The following is a 20502-nucleotide window of genomic DNA, read 5'->3' on the forward strand; positions in this document are numbered from 1 at the left end:
GCCTTATCAATAGCAATATCTATGGCCCAACATGGTTTGATAAGGAAGATGAACCAACTGAAATAAACAAAATGTATCAATAAGAAAACAAATATTACTATTGTTGCAAATTTCTATATGTTGTATAGAAAGTAAAGAATCCATATACGAAGCAAATTTGGAATGAAGTCAAACATATCATTTTTCCATGCTAAGGTACTCAATCCAGCAAATAACACCATCATATACTTCCATTTTAAGATCCACAAGACAAATTGCATCGTTCATAAGTTACAGTATTTGCAATTGGTAAAACCTATGTTTTCACAGTAATTGTGCATCATCTTCAAATTTTAGGAAGCAACTTTGGGTTAGAACCTCTTGTATCAACCTATGGAAAACATTATGTCTATGGACCATCAAAAAATGGAGTAGCACACAGCTCCAGCTACTACAGAATCTTAGAGTATGCCAAACCTATGCAGTCTCCCGAAATGTAATTTTACTGTATTTTTCAAATATATTCAACACTATGTAAATTCAAATCAGATGAGTTCCAGAGGGAAATAAGCTTCATAATCCACACTAAAAATGCACTAAATTTCCTTTGCCTGTAATCTAAGAATCGCACTGTTCCTTGGAGATTGGAGGGAACGACTATTTCAATCTGGAAGGTAAAAGTTTATTCAAGTATGCCTTATGAGAATGTACACTGAAAATATGCTATTGCTACGAACAAACACATTGATGCTCACCAACTGAGCAAATCTGCATTAGGAAATATCATCTGGACTTAAACAAGACACTTTTTTAAGGGCTCAATTTTCTACCTCGGGATTTCGTAGGCTTTGTCTTAATCGTTGCCAAAACAAAATAGGGCAATCAAGACAGTTTGTTCTTCATCTTTTGTATTTGACTAATGGATATATAACTAAACAACTCCGATCAACAACCTAGATTGTGCAAACTACAGATAATTTGAAAAAATCATAACATGAGTACCTTGGAAAGTGTTAACCCAAATTAATCTACTGAAAAGACATTAACGCAGATTAATCCTGCTAACATGAGTTACTTGGAAGGTGCTGCTACATTCACCTTTACATTAATTCAACATGCTAATATTAAGAAACATTTGCTGGAAACAAAGATCACAGAATTTCAATCATATTATCTAACCAATAAAGTTGTGAGATATTTAATTCCTCATGCTACCCAATTTATGAGCTTAATACAATGATAAATCAGTAATAATTTGCAAGTTTAATACAAAGATAAACAAACATAACTAGGTTATCCACAAGCATGGTGTGTTTTAAGAAGCTTCAAGAAAAGCAGTGTTGGTGTATAGCCAAATTTTACAATTCTAGAAACCATAGAGTAAATATCATAGCAAAATATCATAGTTCCTACTAGCCAAGCGTGTGAATACTAACATATTTATATGAGCAACAATCAAACAATCAGCCAACAACACACATCTAAATACTATGACATACCATTTATTCCTTAGCAGCAATATTGGCAAAAAAAGGAAGAAACAACGAATCATAAGAGCTACCATTATGCATAAGAGCAATGCGTAACTAGAGCAGGAAAAACATCTTTGGGTAGTAGTTAGATCTAGCTAACAAATGTTCTAGCTTCTCTGTAATGCATATTTTGCTGGACGCCTCCATATAATAAGCATATATAGCAAACAAAATGGTATGCTGGCGAAGAATTTGTGCATTTTAATCAACCTCATATAAAAATTGTTAGAATTGAAATTTATTACTTGGGAAAAAAACATTACTAATCTGGTTGATACAGATTAGCTTCACCTACAAGCTGTTGCTAGAAAGAGAAATAGTACCTGCAGAAGTTTTGATTCAAGTTGCTACCTCTTTAAACTTCTGACAGTTTCATCAAAGTAAAAAGCTTCCATGTCATCTGCAACAGAGATTAATGGATTCAACACCTCACAACTAAGAGTTAAGGCCATCAAAGAATAATGAAAGATCGAACACCTCTAGAACAAGTCAAAATCCAATAACCAACAGAAGTATTAGATTCACCTGCTCTGAAACAAAACTAAGACATTAATTATTAAACAATCTTGGATCTATACAAGTCTCCCATAAGTAAATTTATCCAACAATTGTGACATACAAAGACAAACTTGTACAATTAGACTTATATACTGAAGTTCATCTACTGTTAGCATATAGAAGTAGCAACATTTAGGCACAAGCAAATATGATCGTGGCGCTATAAGCTGGGATACATGATGAAAGAAGCTTATGTTTACGTGTCCAAAAGAATTAAACAAGACAACCTCAAGCAAGCCTAGTCGAATAGCTTTCAATTCATTGTATATTTACATATTCAGGTCATTCATAGATGCAAATATCAGGAGCTCATAAATTCTTGCATGAAAACACATGCAGACACATATAAGTTGAAGCATCACAGATACATCTTAATGCTTTATCTTTGAACACGAAATCAGAGGGCCATAATTCTAAACATAAAGAATGGTTACCCAGAGAAGCATCTGTTCAGAATTGCAGTGAGCTTCTTCCCAAACCCTGGTACTATGCCATGTTGCACAGCCTCTTCGAGTTGAACCCACTCCTGATTGTAGATAAAACTATGCAATTAATGCTTGAAGATGTATGCAATCAAAGTAGACAAACTTTGGAGTGAACATCAATTACCTCATCAGCACTCATGTGAGCAAGGTTTTCATTGGCAATTTCTTCACAACGTACAGTGGCCACCATAACCTACAAAAGTCAAAGAATAAAGATAACTAAAACATCGATTAAGGAATCAATGAACCAACCAGATGATCACCTTGTGTGCAGGAAGGTCAAGGTCCCTATTCTCCTTGATAACCTTCCATATCTGTTGAGCGCTAAATGAAAATCCTGAAGCTGGAACAACACCCTGTCGGTCCCCAGCAAGTCCACCAGGTCCAATGGAATGATAAAATCTTTGCCTTAAAGTTGCAACCTTTTAACAATTATAACAGCAGTTATAAATAAAAACAAAAGAAATATTTTAAATAACCAGACACCAATGAACTTCATCATTCAGCATCTTAAAATAATGCATGTAGCAATAATGCAGATGATTCTGCTCCACAATTTTTTCATGTTATGACATTATTGCACCTATTTTGCTGACTGAGCATTACAAATTTGATCTTAAACTTTTTAACATTTTTTTCAACAATACTCCACAACCTTCAACCATTAGAAACCACCTAGCAAATAAATAATATCAGAGTGTTTCTTTAGACATTATCATGATACTGTTATTTTTTCAAAATTGTTTCCAGAAAGCTGATGCAACCAAAGCAACGGGACAAGCTTTCTTGATTCTCAAATTGTGTAAAGTTTTTTAAAGCATTTAATAGATATAGTTGTTAGGAAACTTTTAGGTCTCTTAGGATCCTTTGTCACTGTTTTTATGCTCTAACACCTGTCTTTGAGTTTTGATAAAGTGAAGCTCTATAGAGAAGTCCCATCTTTGAGTTGACATGTTGAGTTTCAGAAGTACTTACCTGTAAGGTTAGGGTACTTTCTAGTTGTTGTTGTCAAGATTTTGAGACACCGGACTCAGAGAGGGTGAAAAGGAGAAAAAGACTAATTCAACAAAGAAAGCTTCATAGTAGATCGCCGATGAAAACCACACCCCCATCACATATATACGGTCGATATAAAAATCTTTCTGAACAATGAGACAAGTGAAAAGAGAACCACGATTGTGATCGAAACCACGAAAACGATATAAAGAAGGGATCAACTGCGTCGCAGTGTGCGTCAAAGTATTGAAGAAGCTGCGATCCAGTGGGCAAAAGAAGAGAAATGAGTTTACAGGCTAACCGGGGAGAGGAATAAAGATCGGCAGGGGATCGCAGGAGGAGAGATGGTCGACCTCGACGAGGGAAGAGGAAGAAGAGGGGAAACGACTCCGTCCGCATCGCTTCTACCGCCCGGTTAAAAAGACGGTTGAAATCGAACGGATCCCGTCGTCTGACGTCACCGTCAAATACCAATCATCGTAATCAGATACGTACATCCGATGAGGTAAAAATGCTACGTGTCTCTGTTTGTAAGCGACGGAGTCCTCGTTCCATAGTAGGAAGAAATTAAGACCGCCGTTAACGACTTACGCGTCTCAACCAGTTCGACTTGCTTTTGGACCCCAGCGACCGCCTACTTGAGCGACCGGTTCGGGGGACCCGGGCCGCCCTTTTCGCTCGAGCGACGTTTACTCGCTAATTTGTAACCCGTTCGCCCACCTGCATCATCATTGGGCGAACGGATGGTGCCCGACCCGCTTGCGATCGGTCAGTGCCATCCCATCAGAAATGATAGTATCCGAGGCGAAGGGTTTGGATTGGCTCTTTCTGGTCATCTATTTTATTTGGTGATATTACATGATGACCACTTCGGTGTAACTCGGGCTTAATTAGCGCATCGTGCCATGTTCTTCTCACACGAGAATGAATCAAAGCAAAAGGTTGCTCTGTTTTAGGCTGTCCCGCAGCATCAGACTATTTGTTAAGTCATCGCTTGCTTTTTTTCTCTTTTCTTTTCTTTTTAATTAATGCTGGCGATGTCCAAAGGGAAGATGAGAATAATAACGAAGAGGCTGAGTCACTCGTGGCCGAAAGTTCGTTGTGTCGGGCCATGTCGGCGTTTCATTTTCTGGGCCCCCCGTTGGACCCCGCAACCCTCCCGATTGTTCGTTGTGTGAGTACATTGTAATACTTCAAAGCTACGAGCGGTGTTGTTCATATAAGCACGTCACTTTGAACAAAGACACTATTATAGCGAGTAGGTTCATCCGTAATATTTCAAACAAATTTAAAATAAAAATAGAAACTTACTTTTTCTGTTACACGTGTACTTAATTTCCAACTTAATTGGCTTTAATTTTTTTATTGGCACAACTGAGGAGAATTAAAATGTCAAGTAGCAAACCAAATCAGATAAATAAATTCCTATTCGGACACGTTAAAAATAAGGGTGTTTGATCGTCATGGTAACATGTCTCATTAGTAAAGACAATTGGATGTCTGAGTCACCAATCTCACGAACCCACGAGTTGCTTCCACGGTCCGATACGACCTTCCTCCGACATGGTCGGAGGCCGCGTTGGCGACGGTAGCGGCTGGAGTCTGGAGGACTAGTGATGCACGAATTCAGGGAGCATATCTTCACCTTGCCGGACGACCTGGAGGAGCTCGACCTCGCCGCAAAGGGGCCGGGAAATCCGGCCTACGTACGCTTGGGCTTAGATGATCGGCATAGCGATCCAGGCTACTCGCGAATCGTACGTTCGGTATCTGCAGCAGCACTCCGCCAGGGCATTATCCGCTTCACCTCTCATTTGCCACGGCCGAGCCACCAACCACAAGAAGGTGCCCTTCTCCAAGTTGGATACGCAGGAGGGGATCGATGCTATTGTGCACGTCTTTCTCTATCTGACCTGACTGGTAACGATGACTGGTCGAATAGGCCAACGACCAGGGTTGAAAAAAGACAATCTTCGATGTCTCCAGAGTCCAGAATTGATGGTGGCAATATTGCCGACCACATGAATCGAGCTAGCGTGGTGGCTCAATCTTCAGTAGCTCGACGGAGACGGATGAGGCGCAATCATCCCCAAGGATGCCTTCAGAATACCAGAGAGTTAGTTAATGGTGGCCGGAAGGTGCCCACGCAGGTGCAAGACAGTGGAGGTCGGAAACCTCCGAAGCTTGATTGGTTATGATACGTCGACGCATGGAATTAAAATCCACCTGCGCTCGAGTCTCTTCAGCGCTGGTCTTTAGTAATAGCTGAAGCACCGACCTGTTTGACTCGAACCTTGTGTTGAAATCAAGCATAGCACCAGATGCATCGACTCCCTTGTGATGTGTTCTACTTGACAGTGCGTGCGAGCTCCCAATAAACACCAGAACAATGCATCGAGCATGCTGGTGAGCGCCGTTTCACCTCAAAGCTTTTCCCTCCGATCAAAACAGTTCATCAAAACGGAACAACCTGTTTTGTCCTTAAAAATAAACGCAGTTAAGTTAATTCGGCATAGGTACTTGTGACACCGCAGCAGAACGCCCCTGCGGTCTGGCAATGGCATCGACTCCGGCATACGGTACACGAAGAGAAAGCTGAATCCGGAAGCAAGTTCTTAGTTAGTGAGGGTGCTTGATCCGACACCTAATTAGCATGCATGTGCAGGTCGGTCAGAGATGGAGTTCGATGCAAGCTGCATTAATTGTCTCCCTGCTACAGATGCCAGGACGCAACTAAGAGGGCAAATCTCCCCATCCAATCCACAGAGTGACTTAGAGAAGCTACTTGTACGTTCAGACACTAATCCTTTTCTCCAGCTCTAAATCAGGCAGATAAAATTTAGAAAGAAGAAGAATTCAACATTCGACCTCGTTAGCTTGCCGTTTTCAGACATACCAATCTATAATTTAAGTTACAAATACAAGGTTTATCCTCTAGAAAGGTTAAAAAATAACAACAATAAATAACCATCACTACGAATGTAATTAAGCGGCAGGTTTTGATTTCTTGGTATTAATGGTGGTGTCATTTGCCACGGTTGAGCATCTCCTTGTACCTCAGAATGGAATCTAGCCGCTGCAGGTGGAGCTGCTGCCGGAACCGGTTGATGAAATCGTCCGCCCTCGCGTCCACCTCCACCTCCTCCACCTCTTCTGCAACCGGCGCTCCGCGGCCGCCCCTCGCGGTAGCCGGCCGCCGTACGATCTCAGCCGCCTCGAAGTGATCGAACGCCGAACTGGCGCTCGCGGATTTCTTCATCTTTCCCGCCAGCTTCCCCGCCGCTTCCTCCCTCGTGTCCGACCGACTCCGCCCGTATTGGTGAGTTTCGTGGTCGTGGTTGTCCTCATGGGTTGCTGCGGCCTCCGGAGGGTCCGTCACCGTCTCCAAAGGAGCCGCTTCGGGGAGCGTCCGGGAGAGGGCGGCGTCGATGGAGATCTCCCCGGATCGGAAGCGGTAGAGGCCGATTGAACGGATGCGCTCAAGCATGGCGGAGGGGCCACGTGAGAGCGGTGGGAGATCCTCCGGCGGGACGTCTACGCCGTCGCGGTGGTGGCGGCGGTGGGAGCGAAGGCTCTTGGAGGTCACGACGATGGTGCCGATCACGAGGTTGAGAAGCAGGAAGAGGACGGTGGGAGTGAACCAGCCGCGGACCGAGGTCCAGATCGATGTCCATGATTCCTCCATCATCATCGAAGCACTTTTCCCCTTTGTTCGCCGGAGCACTATGGAGAGCAAGACAGACGACGGAGGACAGAATTGAATGGCGGGTGGGTCATGGTAATAATCAGGAGCGAGGACGGGGTAGGTGCTTTAACAGCAGCAAATGGAGGACGCGTGGCACGAGCTTGTGGCGCACATGGGACGGATGGGCACACATGCCAAGGGAGACGGCGAAGCGTCAACGTACGGCGGAGGCAGCTCGTTTGAGTTACAACTTAAATGACCTGGTCCATGCTATTATTTGTTCCAACGTGAGATCGACGTGGTCCTCTAATGCTCAGGACGCCTGCCGACAGAGATACAATAATCTTAGCATAAGTGACTGACCTGGGAGATAATGGTTTGGTGGATCCATTACGGTACGTCGGGAGAATACTATGATATATGGGATAAATATGATATATATATATATATATATATATATATATATATATATATATATATCGCATTGATATGATCGATTATTCGATTCATCCGCTTCAGCTAGCGGAGAGTGGACATGAGTGACTCACTATAGTGGTGCTAAAGCACCCAAATTGGCGGTGGAAGTTTGTCACCACCCGATTTGTTATCGTGGAACTGAGGGACGCACATCGGGTGGAGGATGTGGTCGATCCATCCATTTCGGATGATGGGATTCATCTCTGTCTAACCTGTTCCCATGGTGTCAAACCTAATTAAGTAGCGGATGAAGGATGCGGTCAGCCAACTAGCTGAAGTGCTCACTTTGGGGCGACAGAAGAAGGATAAGGCCAACTTGCTACAAGGTTGTCCTGTAAGTGGTAGAAACCTGTCTCTACGTAGCTTATTGCAACAAAGTCAAGATGATTGCTGGAGACGGAAACCCATCGATGGTGGACGGCGATCGATGACATCAGGTAAGAAGGTCGTAGTCACTATTATGGCATACATTGCTTCGGGTTGTGATGGGACAAGTCATCATCGGTCCTTTGTTTATTTGGTCTGGCCTACGTTGGATGATTCAAGTCTATCGTAGCAAATTTAATGCAATGGAGTCAAGGTCACCAGATGCCCGCATAAGGTTGCAGAACAAGCTGTGATGCCTATACGATCAAGGTCCTGATTCACCCACACCGGTGATTCATTTTGTTGGTCGATAAAAAATATCGAGATGCCCACATTAAGCACCAAAGGGGAGTTTAGGCCTGAACAATGCCATCTTTAGAAGGTCATAAGGGTTGAACTTATAGAGGTCAACCTCCACGATGATGGGCATGAGCAGGCACTGGACCATGACCTCACAACAAAGATAGTGAGCCATGAACTTCTCATTGATAGGGTGGAACTAGAACCCTGGTGATAGGTTCAACTCAGCCTCTGCATCTCTTCTCCTCCCCTGCACTTTGCTTTAGCTCAAAAAGAAGAAAATGCTAATATTGGGCAATAGAGAAGACGATTGGAACCTAATGGTGTCGCTGAGAAACCCACACCTGTGGTGAAGGCAGGATCTCGGTTGATCTAGATCTATTACCTAAAATATCCATGTCCAGTGAGATTCTAGTCTACCCGCATTGGGTAATGTAATTCACCTTTACTCAACCCTTGCCTTATGATCAAGGGACCACGTCGAGCAATGTAAATATTATCTTCTAAGCTTAAAATTGAGAGAGTTTTATCAAGATTTTCTTTCATTGGAAAGAATGTCAATAGTGAAAACCGATGACCTCTATAAGAGGAATTAGAAATTGATGTAGGTCAAAAAAAATCAAACAATTTTTTTTTCTCTTTTTTTACTTATTATTTATTTATAACTTAAATTTATTCTGTTTACTTACAACTATAACTTAATCAATCAAATTTTCAAAGCGTATTGATTTATCAATCAAGTTTTAAAATCAATAAAAAATATTATTACATTATTCATTCATCGGATATCATGGATCTGCTTATTTCTTCGAGCTTAAGCGTCATGAAATCCACGTCACACATTCATCTTCACTTTGGGCCATGGGAGTTGTGCTTTTAAATGGATGGCAGCATCCGGTCTCTCCAAATTCAAGTAGCACGATCTATATTTTGACTGGGTCGTGAACTCGACCTGAACCCGTCGGAGTTTGGCTTGACATGTCTGGATGCGAGTGCCATAGTTCACGGGCTTCAAGCTAATCCCCAAGTCTTTGTACGAGGAGTCCGTCTCGGCCCCGATGGACGATCCGGATTTCTCCAAACCACCTTCTCAATCAAGTTGGGCCGTACTCCTGCATGCGAATGCAACCAACCCTCGTCGCACTATTTGATTTAATTGCTCAAAGAGGATAACGCCCTCACCTAATTTGATCTCGAGTGGACAATGCCGACGTACTCATACGGATCTCAAACCAATAATAGCTGCAGAAGTTTTACCACAACTGGTGCAGAAAGTACGAGTCAAAGTTCAAATGCTAGAATTGCTTCTCAGAAAATTATAATGTCCTTAATATCAAGGGCTGTTTCGTAGCTTAAATTATCCGTCTTCCAAATTCCTCCGTGGATCGTCGTATTCAGAAAGTGACAAATTTGACAACCAGGACCAACTAATGACGCCCACTCCCAGCGGTCTGCCGCCCATGTCATCTGCCTTCCCTCCCCCCCGCCAATCTCTCCTCCTTCTTACACACCTTTTATACTTGATACTGCGAGCGACCATTGGAGCTCTAGTCACAGCCGCGAGATCACAATCGAACGTCTTTCGTTTCGTGGACTCTAATTGATGTTGGACGCGTCCACCATCCTTCGAGCGTACGACGACGAGCCCTTCCTTTTCCATCGTCTTACAAAAAAGGAATCGCGACAGATAGAATTTATAGCCAAATTTATTGTTCACCTACTATTTACACTACTCCATGTGTGTGTGTGTGTGTGTGTGTGAGAGAGAGAGAGAGAGCGAGAGAGCGAGAGAGGGGTAAGGTGGGAGAAGAGCGATGGAGGCGTCGAAGCCTCCTACCTCCGCGGCTCCCCGGGCCGTGAACGGGAACGGAACCGCCGCCGCCTCAAAGGGAGGTGCCTCCCGTCCCACCGTCCCACCCACCAAGGCGCAGCAGTATCGGCTACCCTACCGCCCCCAGCGGCGGCCTTCGCCCCGACGCAAGCGCCGCTGCCACCAGGGCTGCTGTCGCATCTGCTGCCTGTGGCTCACCCTGCTGCTCATCGCCTTCGTCTTCCTCGCCGCCATCTCCGCCGGCGCTATCTACGTCCTCTGCCTTCCCCAACGCCCCTCCTTCTCCGTCTCCTCCCTCCGCCTCTCCGCCCTCGACGTCCTCTCCGCCGACCTGCTCACCTCCCGCCTCGACCTCTCCGTCACCGTCCGCAACCCCAACCAGAGGATCGTCTTCGTCTTTGACGACGTCGCCCTCTCCGCCTCCTCGGGCGGAGTCACGATAGGTGAGGGAACGATCCCGGGCTTCGTCCAGGGCACCGACAACACCACGGTGCTCAAAGCCACCGTCTCGAGCTCGGGGCGGAGCCTGGACCCGACGGAGGCGTCGGGTCTGAGGCGGAAGAAACGGCATTCCTTGGAGATCTATCTCGACACCAAAGCCGGCATTAAGTTGGGAAGATTCAAGTCGATGCACGTGGGGATCAGGATTTCATGCAACGGGATTGAGGCGTCGGTCACCAAGGGCAACGCCACCGCCGGCTCAACCAAGGGCGCGGCCAAGTGCAAGGCAAGACTTCGTGTCAAGATCTGGGGCTGGACTCTCTAAGAGACATATCGGTGTCTATCTAATTTGATCTTCCCAAAGCCAAACGTACAAGGTATACATATATATATAGAGTTTTCCTCGATTCTTTTGTGCGTCTTAGGAGTACAGTTGTATCGATCTATCTATCTTCTGAGGAGCGATCTCCCATCAGACTCTATTGTTTCCCTTTTCCCCTGATGGAAGTCTGTCATTATTGAAGTCATGGTTTGCCATTCACCAGAAGTCCATGGGTAAGCATTGCTCCTTTTGAAAGGACGATTTTAAGAGTAAAGAAAAGGAGGTGGCGGAGGGAGCCCATACTCCCATGCATGTCGGTGGTACGATCACGTTCACTCGCCTCGTCATGTATTTATATATAATACTTCTTCAGAGTTTGTATGAACTGGCCTACCTACACTCTTCCAGTTCCAATGTACTCGCTGCCTGATGCGTTGCAGAGGTCGTTGTTGATGACGTCTTTTGGGCCCCCACCAACGCGTGCTTCTTGGATAGCATTGGTCTTCACCTGCAAACGGCCACTGACGGCATGACTCGATCCATGTTGCTATATATCATCAACCCTCGATTTCCACCTTACGTTTTCGTCATCATCCTCCACCACGCTGCCCTATTGGCCCCATCTCTTCCCCTACATCTCTCTGCTTCAATCGGACACCGGTCACTCTGGCTCGCGCAATCGGCTCCCTCGATCGGGCTTAAGCCCAAGGTAGTACGAGTCCACGTTCCATGACAAGATAACATTGCTTTACCCGAGGAAAACGAATGCACCGCCTTATCGCGAGCGAGGAGAGGGGAAGGGTGCGGAGAGCGGCGGCGATCGTTGTAGCACGCATCACAACGTACGATCCCCGCTAGAGCGGCGAGGCAAATGGTCAAGTGCTCCGTGGCCAACGCTTCCATCTGTTTCAGGCAGCGTCTTCTCCTCCCTTTCTCCGCCGTCTTCTCCTCCTCTCCTCTTTCCATGGCGATGGCGATGACCTCTTCGTCCATCTACTGCCGCCCCAGGTTCCCCATCTCACCCCTGAGACGGATGCCTCGTTTCCCCAAGTCCTCGTCTTCGTTCACTACGATAGCTTCATCTCAGACCTCTGCCGACGCTGGCGAAGGTAATCTCACTCGCCGCTCTCTAGTCTTTCTTCCCTTCTTTAATTCGTTTGCCGAAATGCCGATTATCTTTGTGTCCTGAGTTCCATTTTATTGTAGTTTATCCTTAAAGTGTATTTCCTCGGTTCTCCTAACTATGACACGATTGGATCAATCACGATATCCTTTATTTTCCGTGTGAAATCTGCCACTTACCGGCAAATGTAGATTGCCTGGCGCTGAGATATTTATGCTCGATGTATGAGATTTTGTGTACTGAACATGCAGGAGGTGAGTTCCCTGGTCGTGTTGGATTCCTGGGTCTTGGAATCATGGGCTCACCTATGGCAATAAACCTTCTGAAGGCCGGGTGATTCATATTATATTCCTCTTTTTCCTTTTTTATTTTTTTCACACGTCTTATTTCTTTTTTCTTCTGAAATGAGTATTTTGTTTTCAATGATGGTATCATCACGAGAGAAATGTCTCTTTTCATGAGGTCTGTACTAGTGGTGTACTGGATACAGAATAAGGTGTCTTTATAATAAGGTTCTTTCACCGAATGATAAAGGATTCTGATTGTCAATCCAGATCCAAATATGTTATTGCATTTCTATGTTTTACTTCATCCATTAATTTTGCACTATCATGTATCTTATGCTGTTATGCATTTCAGATTTTCAGCCCATTTTTAGGTTCTCAAGCCAGCATGGGTTGAGTTGTTTTAAAAGATGTAGATTCAGAAAAAAAATTTCTATATTTTGTATGGATAATTAAACACATTGATGAAGCAAATGAGCATCAATTCAATAGAAAGTGTTATGAGCAAATTAAGGTCCGATTACAAAAAACAGTTTGGTGGCAAAATGTATTAGGTGATGGAAGTTGTGGTAGTGTGCAGTAATAATTGCTTTGAAGTTGCTCATATATTTGAGATGAAGGAAACAAAGATGGTGCTGCATGTGAATCATAGAGGGGGAATGCTATGCTTGCTTGTGCACACAGGCATGTGTGTATATATTGGTATGAATATGTATGTATATATTCCTCTCCTTGTTTACCAAAAGTAAACAAGGAAAGCAAATTGAATGATAATTGATAAACAAGGAAAGCAAATTGAATGAAAAAAAAAAAATAGAGCCATCGGATTTTCATGCAACCGTAGATAGATAGGTGTTTTGTGTGATTCTGCATGCATTTCTATTTCTAGAATGCATACAAGAAGCAATGTCATTCCAAAATTCATCTCCATTGTTTTGCCCGAGATTTGTAAATAGTATTCGTTGCTCAGGTACAAGCTAATGATATTTATCATAGCATATCTTAGTTATGTTCACTGCTTACCTTTGAGGATTAGCATTTGAATTTGGCAAACAGAATTCACCTGAGTTCAAACAATTATTTGCATATTGCTTTTCTGCCGTGTCTCCTGTGGACCACACTGTTTTAACTCTTGACTTTCCATTTGTAGATGTGATGTTACTGTTTGGAATAGAACAAAGAGCAAGTGCAATCACCTCATTGACCTTGGTGCAAAGTATGTGGTATTCTTTGCATTTGCTATTCAGAAAATCTCTTGGAACTTATCTTTGCTATGAGCCTTAAATATTACTTTTTGCATGATGGCAAATTTAGTTTACCACATAAACTGTAAAGAATTTGTGTCTATTGAGATGATAATTAGCTTTAATAATTTGGACTGACTTCTGGCATCTAACTCACAACAAAGCCTTACCGTTCAAGTTGAAGATATATAGTGGAGAAAAGGATGTTCTAGGCTATCTCTTTCTTGTGCAAAAAAATTTACTGCCACATTATGTCATATAGATCCAGCTATGGGGTAGATCAGTTTCGTGGTAGTCCTAATACTAAAAGTTTCTTTTTCCTTTTTGATGAAATCCTTGTTACTATCATTTACATATTCTCCTTGTTATTCTCAATATATATTTTTTAATGTTTAAGACAAATTGGTAATTATTTTTTCTTTCTTGTTAGAACCTGAGAGATGGAAAGAGCAAGTACATATGTATCTCAATTTATGTGTCCAACACAATGTAGCTTGTTGGAGTTGATATGCAATGGCATATTATGTCAGCTTCATTATCCAGTCTGTAAAATTCATTATTTAACAACTATAAATATTATAATATCTTGATGTTGAACTTTTACTAGACATATTCTTTGGACTAAAGGTGTTTATATTTATCGTACCTATAAATTAGTTCTGGTTTTAATGGTTTCATACATTAAACTTATTTAGGCACCATCCTCGTAGACTGCTAAACTGAACTTCTAGTGGGATGCATGTGACTTATTTGCAGATATGAACCTTCTCCTGCAGAAGTTGCATCATCTTGCGATGTGACCTTTGCAATGCTGGCTGATCCTGAAAGTGCGGTATGTAATTGTTGATTTCAACTTGTAGTATAATCACTGAAACATATCCTCATAGGTTGATGTCGCCTGTGGGACCAATGGAGCGGTCAAAGGAATGGGCTCTGGAAAAGGGTATTCTTCTTTCATTATCATCACATTACTCAATTTTATCAGCATTCTTGTTGAGGCAGATCTTGCTTTTCTTCTTGTGGTTCTTTTAATAACATAACCTAACAGAAGACATATGGAATCACTTATTTTACTGCTTAGATCTGCGCAGGTGTTGTTGAAAATTTCAACTCACTGGTTATTGTCATTTGCAAAAAAGTAATATCATCTAACTTGCTCCTCCTTAAAACAATCTTCAGCATATGGGATCAGATAATACTATGCCAATCGTATTTATTCTTGATAAGCACACATACACTTTTTCATTTGGCAATTAAGATTGTCTTTTAAATTTATGATTGTAAGTGAACAATTAATCACCTTTCTTGCTCCTATTGGCTTGTTTGAGACTCTGGATTTCCTTGCTTTTCAACATTTTTAGACGTCTCTGCACTAGCGCTTGTGTACCACGATAAGCGTTTCTTTTCCTTCATGTAATTCATCGGACATTCTACATTACTGGAATGTGGCTGAAAGTTGATACATTTTATGTATTATTTGAATTGCTATATGGATTTGCAAGCATTGATAGTAACTGCTGTATAGAATTTTGACATATAGGCAATTATGCCAATTGGTATGTTGAGAATTTTGGACCAATTCTTCACTCATGAAATCAGGTTCAAAATACATACTATCTTGTGGTGTTACTTGTTGGTTTCTTTACTTCAAAGACAACTGCAGGTACCATCTTGTGGTGTTACTTGTTGGTTTCTAAACTTCAAAGACAACTGCAGGTACGTTGATGCATCTACAGTTGATGGGGCCACCTCCAAGCTGATCAGCAAGCATATTAGAGATACAGGGGCATCATTTTTAGAGGTTTGAGAATTCTTATTTTGTTCTTTGTAGTTTTAATTGATTTATTTTAGAAGTGAAGTTGTCCTAGAGGTTTGAAAAGTTCTTCTAAACTTTTCAGTTATAGCAACTTCTAGTGGGTTTTTCTTTTTAATAGGCTCCAGTTTCAGGCTCCAAAAAGCCTGCAGAAGATGGGCAGTTGATATTTCTGACTGCAGGTAAATCTGTTTGTCATATACTAGCAGTCAATCAATGTGATTAGTGAGCAGGTTCATGTTTGTTTGCATGCAGCTAGTCAAACAATGCGTATGTTCTTAGATTTATTTTGGTATCTTTGTCCTTGTACTTTTTTAGTTTCCTTTGCATCATAAAATAAATTTATTTCCTTTGCTAGGAACTAAATCATGGTTGTTAACTTGCAGGTGATGCTTCCTTGTATGAAATAGCATCACCACTTTTAGACATAATGGGAAAGGTCTGTGTTATTTTTTATTAAAGTCAGTCAGAGGTTAACTTTATCGTGTTTCTGTGGTTAAGCCCTTTACTAAAGTTGTTGTCTTGTTTAACTTGTAGTCGAGATTTTACCTTGGCGAGGTTGGAAATGGTGCAGCTATGAAACTTGTTGTCAACATGATCATGGGAAGGTCATAACTGTTACAAACTCTGGTCCTAAGTAAGATCAAAGTAGATATAGGTTTCCAAGAGGAAATTTCAGACTCCCACACACTGATTAATTGTTGGTTTCTTCTAATAATTGTAGCATGATGGCTTCCTTCTCAGAAGGGCTTCTTCTAAGTGAAAAAGTTGGTCTAGACCCAAATGTTCTTATTGAGGTTGGTTTAGAAAGAGAAATGTTATAAACATTGGTGCTATGAGTATCTCAATTTGTTTGGTGATGTCAGTTCACTACGGTATAAGTTCTGCATCTTGCAGGTTATTTCACAGGGTGCCATTAGTGCACCTATGTTCGCCGTCAAAGGTCCTTCGATGGTTAAAGCCACGTATCCAACTGCTTTCCCTTTAAAACATCAGCAGAAGGTTAGTAAAGTTTTCTTAATTCTGCAATGCAAGAAGTTGTAAGAAACAGAAAATTTTCATATGAAGACTAGTTTCTAATGGCAGGATTTGAGGCTTGCGTTAGGATTAGCTGAGTCTGTGACTCAGCCGATGCCAGTTGCAGCAGCTGCAAATGAGCTCTATAAAGTAGCCAAATCTTATGGCCTTAGTGATCATGATTTCTCAGCAGTTATTGAAGCATTGAGAGCGAAGTTGCAACATTCAGAATGAAGTAAGTTTACTATCACTATTGAAATTACATACCATCGTAGATTTAAACACAACGTATGGAAATTTGATAGTGTTAAAGCTACAACTCAGGAGTATGTTGATTTTATTTTTCATCTGTAATCAGTCTCTTTGTGTGTCGATGTTAAAAGAAAACTTAGAGCAGTAATATTACAGCAAAGCATGTCAGGGTCTACACTTAGGATTATTTTGATACTGTTGCCATGGCCTGTGACTCGTTTATAAATGCCTTGATTCCTAACATTTGTTTATTAGCAGGGGTTGTTTTTAATTTATACTTAAACACAAGTGCATTTCTAGGTTCCTTGATCCAAGCCATCTGATTCCTCTAGCAATGGACAAACAAGCATGAAATAGTTGTTGTCAAATGTAGGTCAAAATGTGACTGGCTTAACAATCTGTTTTGGTCAGTATGCATACATGCATGCAATGTGAGGCACATCAAAATTCGATAGGTATTGATCATTATCAGTCAATAGTGGTTACACTAACCCTCAACCCTAGTGAAAAGAGTTGTTTTGGCTAGTTTCAGCTAACAATCGATGTGTTTACAGCCAAACAAAAAAAGTGAATTACAATAAAACTAAGGCTGTTGCACTACCATATGCCTTGCTATTTACTTTAGTGAAAAGGATGACAACAAAAAAAACCAAAGTGATGAAGGTGCTCCATTGTGGGCTTGCTGTGGCAGTCTGTGATCAGGATGGTTCAACTTTCATATGATTTCAACCCATATAACCTAAGGTCCTTACTACTTGAGCATAATGTTATCAATTTAGAAGGTAGATGTCAACACCTATTTAGTTGAGGATGCGGAAGAATTGAAAGACTAGATCAAATCATTTAATAAAGAATGGGCATCATCAACTTTTTGATATATTACAACGGTGGGGTTTTTACAAATACATTAATATATCGAATAAAGTTCAGGATGCAAAGTACTTGGAGGGTTTGATGGATTAGGTACTAGAGGAGATTGGTTCGAAGTATGTTGTGGAAGTTATGATCGATAACGGAGTGCATTTTAGGAATGTTGGATTGTAGGTGTTGGACCAGAGAAATCTGTTTTGGACATTATGTGCAACATTTTAGATAGACTTGATAACGAAGGATATTGGTGAATTGACATCTGTTAGAGGATAGTGTCAAAGACAATCCTTTACAAAGTTCATCTACAACCTCACTAGACAGATTCGTTGATATAGAAGTTCATCTACAACTGCATTAGATGCATACATTGATGTAAAAGTTCAGAAACATAGAGATCCTTGGGCTTAACATCACTCACTTTGCCATGAACATTGTCCCTTTGAAGTTCATTCAAGAAAGAAAAACTTTGATCGATATATCAAGATCCTCAATCAAAGGTGTAGTGCCTATATAGACCAAGATATTCATATGTATTAGAAATGTTGAATTAATTTAGAATTTGATTTAATGTCCATTTAAAACATGTATGATATTAAAAGTAAATAGTTTATCTTGTAGTATATTATCTAAATCCTACAAGTCAATATCGATATAGTTTTCCCAATAGATTAGATCTATCATGGGTTCTACGAAACGAAACGAAATGTTATATATTAGCTCATGCTAAAAAGCAACAAGGCAGTTGATGCTATCACAGACATATATCAAAGAACACATGATTTGTTGGTTGGTTGAAGTTAATTTATTATTAATATTATGATTCATGTTATTTATATAGTGTCAATGATTTTAAGAAGGTTCTGGCTCATTTTTGGATGATGTCATGATATTGTGTAGATATTAAATAGATATTGGCAATAAAATCACTCATTGTAAATTTATTGGACCTTAATGATGTGTTTGTCTAATAACAATATTGTTTGTAGCCTTGTTGTGACTATAATTTAGAGGGTCGACACCTAATCTAACGAAGGATGCAGTCTGTCTTTCCACAAACAACATCATATGGTGGATGTGAACGCAACTAGCTAGTGTTGCGTTCATTTTATTTTTGACACATGATACACTCATGTGGATCGATACATATCGATCCAATTAAGGATTGTTATCGATCATTTATGACATGACCCAAGCAGACAAATACATAACAATCCAATTAAGGATCGATACGTCTAGTCAGTTACAATATGACAATTTGTGCCATGGTGTTTCTTAACTAGATCGTTACATCTGGTTAGTTACAATAAGGCTAATTATAGATTGCCCTCTATAGTTAGTCACATTTTGCATCTCGATCCTTATATTTTAAAAAGTTATATTGACATACCTATAATTACAAAAGTAAAATATCTAAGTTCATTTATCCTAACGACATTAGTTTTACCAATGAAAATATGAAAACAAAGGATAAAAATATAAAAATACTATAATGATGGTGGCGAACGACGATGACGCTATGCCGAGCGGCCCTTTCGTTGCTTTGTATCTGTGTTGGTGCTTTGTCGTTGTGGAATTGTGTCTTCGCCCTTCCGCTCACCCCGTTGTCGTCGCTATTGAACCTAGTAAAGAGCAATGGAGACAATGCGGTGGGGGACGTTAGGGAGGTGGACAGAGTGGAGGCGATCGTGAGGGCTCTAGTTGACGATGACAAAGGGGTGAGTGCGAGAGGCAAGAGCAAGGCGGAGGTGTTGTTGTAAAGGATTGCGACAGCGTGTTGGGCGACAGTGAGGGTGCTATTGTAAAGGGTTATGGGTGTTGGGTGACAGCGAGGCATCGAGGATGCTCGAGGTGCACACGAGTACCTCATGGGCAAAGATGGAGGTTGAGGAGGGTTGCAATGACATTCTCCTCGATCATGGACGAGTGATGGTGGTTGTGGAGTTGGGTGGCAAGGAGAGGCACAACACCGACAAGGGAGGGCACACATCTTTGAGTCTTGCTTCAATAGGCGATGAATCTTTATGATGACTTCAACATCGAACTTCGATTCCACGATAACATTGTCAACACAAACGCATAGTGACGAAAGAATCGCTCAATAATTACGTTAACACCAGCAACATCATCGTCCGTCACCATCAATGTTGTTTGTTACAACTAGAATGTTACATTTATATTTTTACCTATTGTTTTTATATTTTCGTTAATAAAATTGATATAATCAGAATAAATAAATTTAAATGTTTCACTTTCGTAAATATAAACATACCAATATAAATTTTTAAAGTATAAAGATCAAGATATTAAAAATAATTAACTATAAGAGATAATATATACAATTCATGTCATTGTGCTTCTTGTTCTATATTACAAGACCGTCTTGTGTCTCCTCTTGATTTGATCTCCAAAGATGAGAAAAATAAGAAAAAAGGGTGTACAATATTGATGATCATTAAAACAGCAAAACTGATAACTTATGCAATGTACCAAGCGACCTTTAATTGGACGCACTGTCCAATGGACGACCTTTGAAAAACTGATAAGCTTTAATTGGACGCCTTGTATACAATGTACCAAGCGACCTTTAATTGACATCAACATTTTGGGATGACACCTAATCGCTCATGCGAAAATATATTCCATAAGATTCAGTTTATCATCTTAAGAGATTAAGAAAAACGCAGTCAACGTATAACTCAAATCCCCGATAAGGCTTTAGGATATCCTGCCGAGACTACCACATGACAATATGTGGGCTTTGAACTGCTCCTGCTCTGCCAGAACCTCGTCTTCGGGTCTGTATATCGAGTCACTCATGCGCCATATCTGGCATTACCAATTGCCCAATTGCCCAATTGCCAAAACAAGGATAAATCCTCCTTAAAAACACAAAGGTTCCTACACCATTTATTAATGGGAAAATATGG

The 20502-nt window shown here is 41.2% G+C and overlaps 3 protein-coding genes across 5 annotated transcripts; 2 read left to right on the forward strand and 1 right to left on the reverse strand.

Moving 5' to 3' along the window:
- Positions 1–6396: 6396 nt before the first annotated feature.
- LOC103993007 (pathogen-associated molecular patterns-induced protein A70) lies at positions 6397–7343 on the reverse strand. Its single transcript, XM_065160646.1, has one exon. It carries the CDS (start codon positions 7239–7241, stop codon positions 6576–6578), a length of 666 nt encoding a protein of 221 aa, XP_065016718.1. The 5' UTR covers positions 7242–7343; the 3' UTR covers positions 6397–6575.
- A 2785-nt stretch (positions 7344–10128) lies between these two features.
- On the forward strand, positions 10129–11516 carry LOC103992701 (uncharacterized). 2 transcript variants are annotated; one of them, XM_065157900.1, is made up of 3 exons: positions 10129–11027; positions 11127–11292; positions 11381–11516. In XM_065157900.1, exon 1 carries the CDS (start codon positions 10193–10195, stop codon positions 10973–10975), a length of 783 nt encoding a protein of 260 aa, XP_065013972.1. In that variant the 5' UTR covers positions 10129–10192; the 3' UTR covers positions 10976–11027; positions 11127–11292; positions 11381–11516. The 2 variants fall into 2 exon arrangements, with proteins under 2 accessions (XP_065013972.1, XP_065013971.1); XM_065157899.1 differs by having other exon boundaries at positions 10129–11292.
- A 46-nt stretch (positions 11517–11562) lies between these two features.
- Positions 11563–16892, forward strand: LOC135642077 (glyoxylate/succinic semialdehyde reductase 2, chloroplastic-like). 2 transcript variants are annotated; one of them, XM_065157898.1, is made up of 13 exons: positions 11584–11884; positions 11981–12081; positions 12347–12428; positions 13530–13595; positions 14380–14455; positions 14511–14566; positions 15340–15424; positions 15558–15618; positions 15823–15875; positions 15974–16044; positions 16161–16233; positions 16334–16438; positions 16523–16892. In XM_065157898.1, exons 1-13 carry the CDS (start codon positions 11844–11846, stop codon positions 16685–16687), a joined length of 1035 nt encoding a protein of 344 aa, XP_065013970.1. In that variant the 5' UTR covers positions 11584–11843; the 3' UTR covers positions 16688–16892. The 2 variants fall into 2 exon arrangements, with proteins under 2 accessions (XP_065013969.1, XP_065013970.1); XM_065157897.1 differs by having other exon boundaries at positions 11563–12081.
- Positions 16893–20502: the final 3610 nt, after the last annotated feature.

Source organism: Musa acuminata, chromosome BXJ3-7 (genome assembly GCF_036884655.1).
Source record: "Musa acuminata AAA Group cultivar baxijiao chromosome BXJ3-7, Cavendish_Baxijiao_AAA, whole genome shotgun sequence".
Lineage (NCBI taxonomy): Eukaryota > Viridiplantae > Streptophyta > Magnoliopsida > Zingiberales > Musaceae > Musa > Musa acuminata.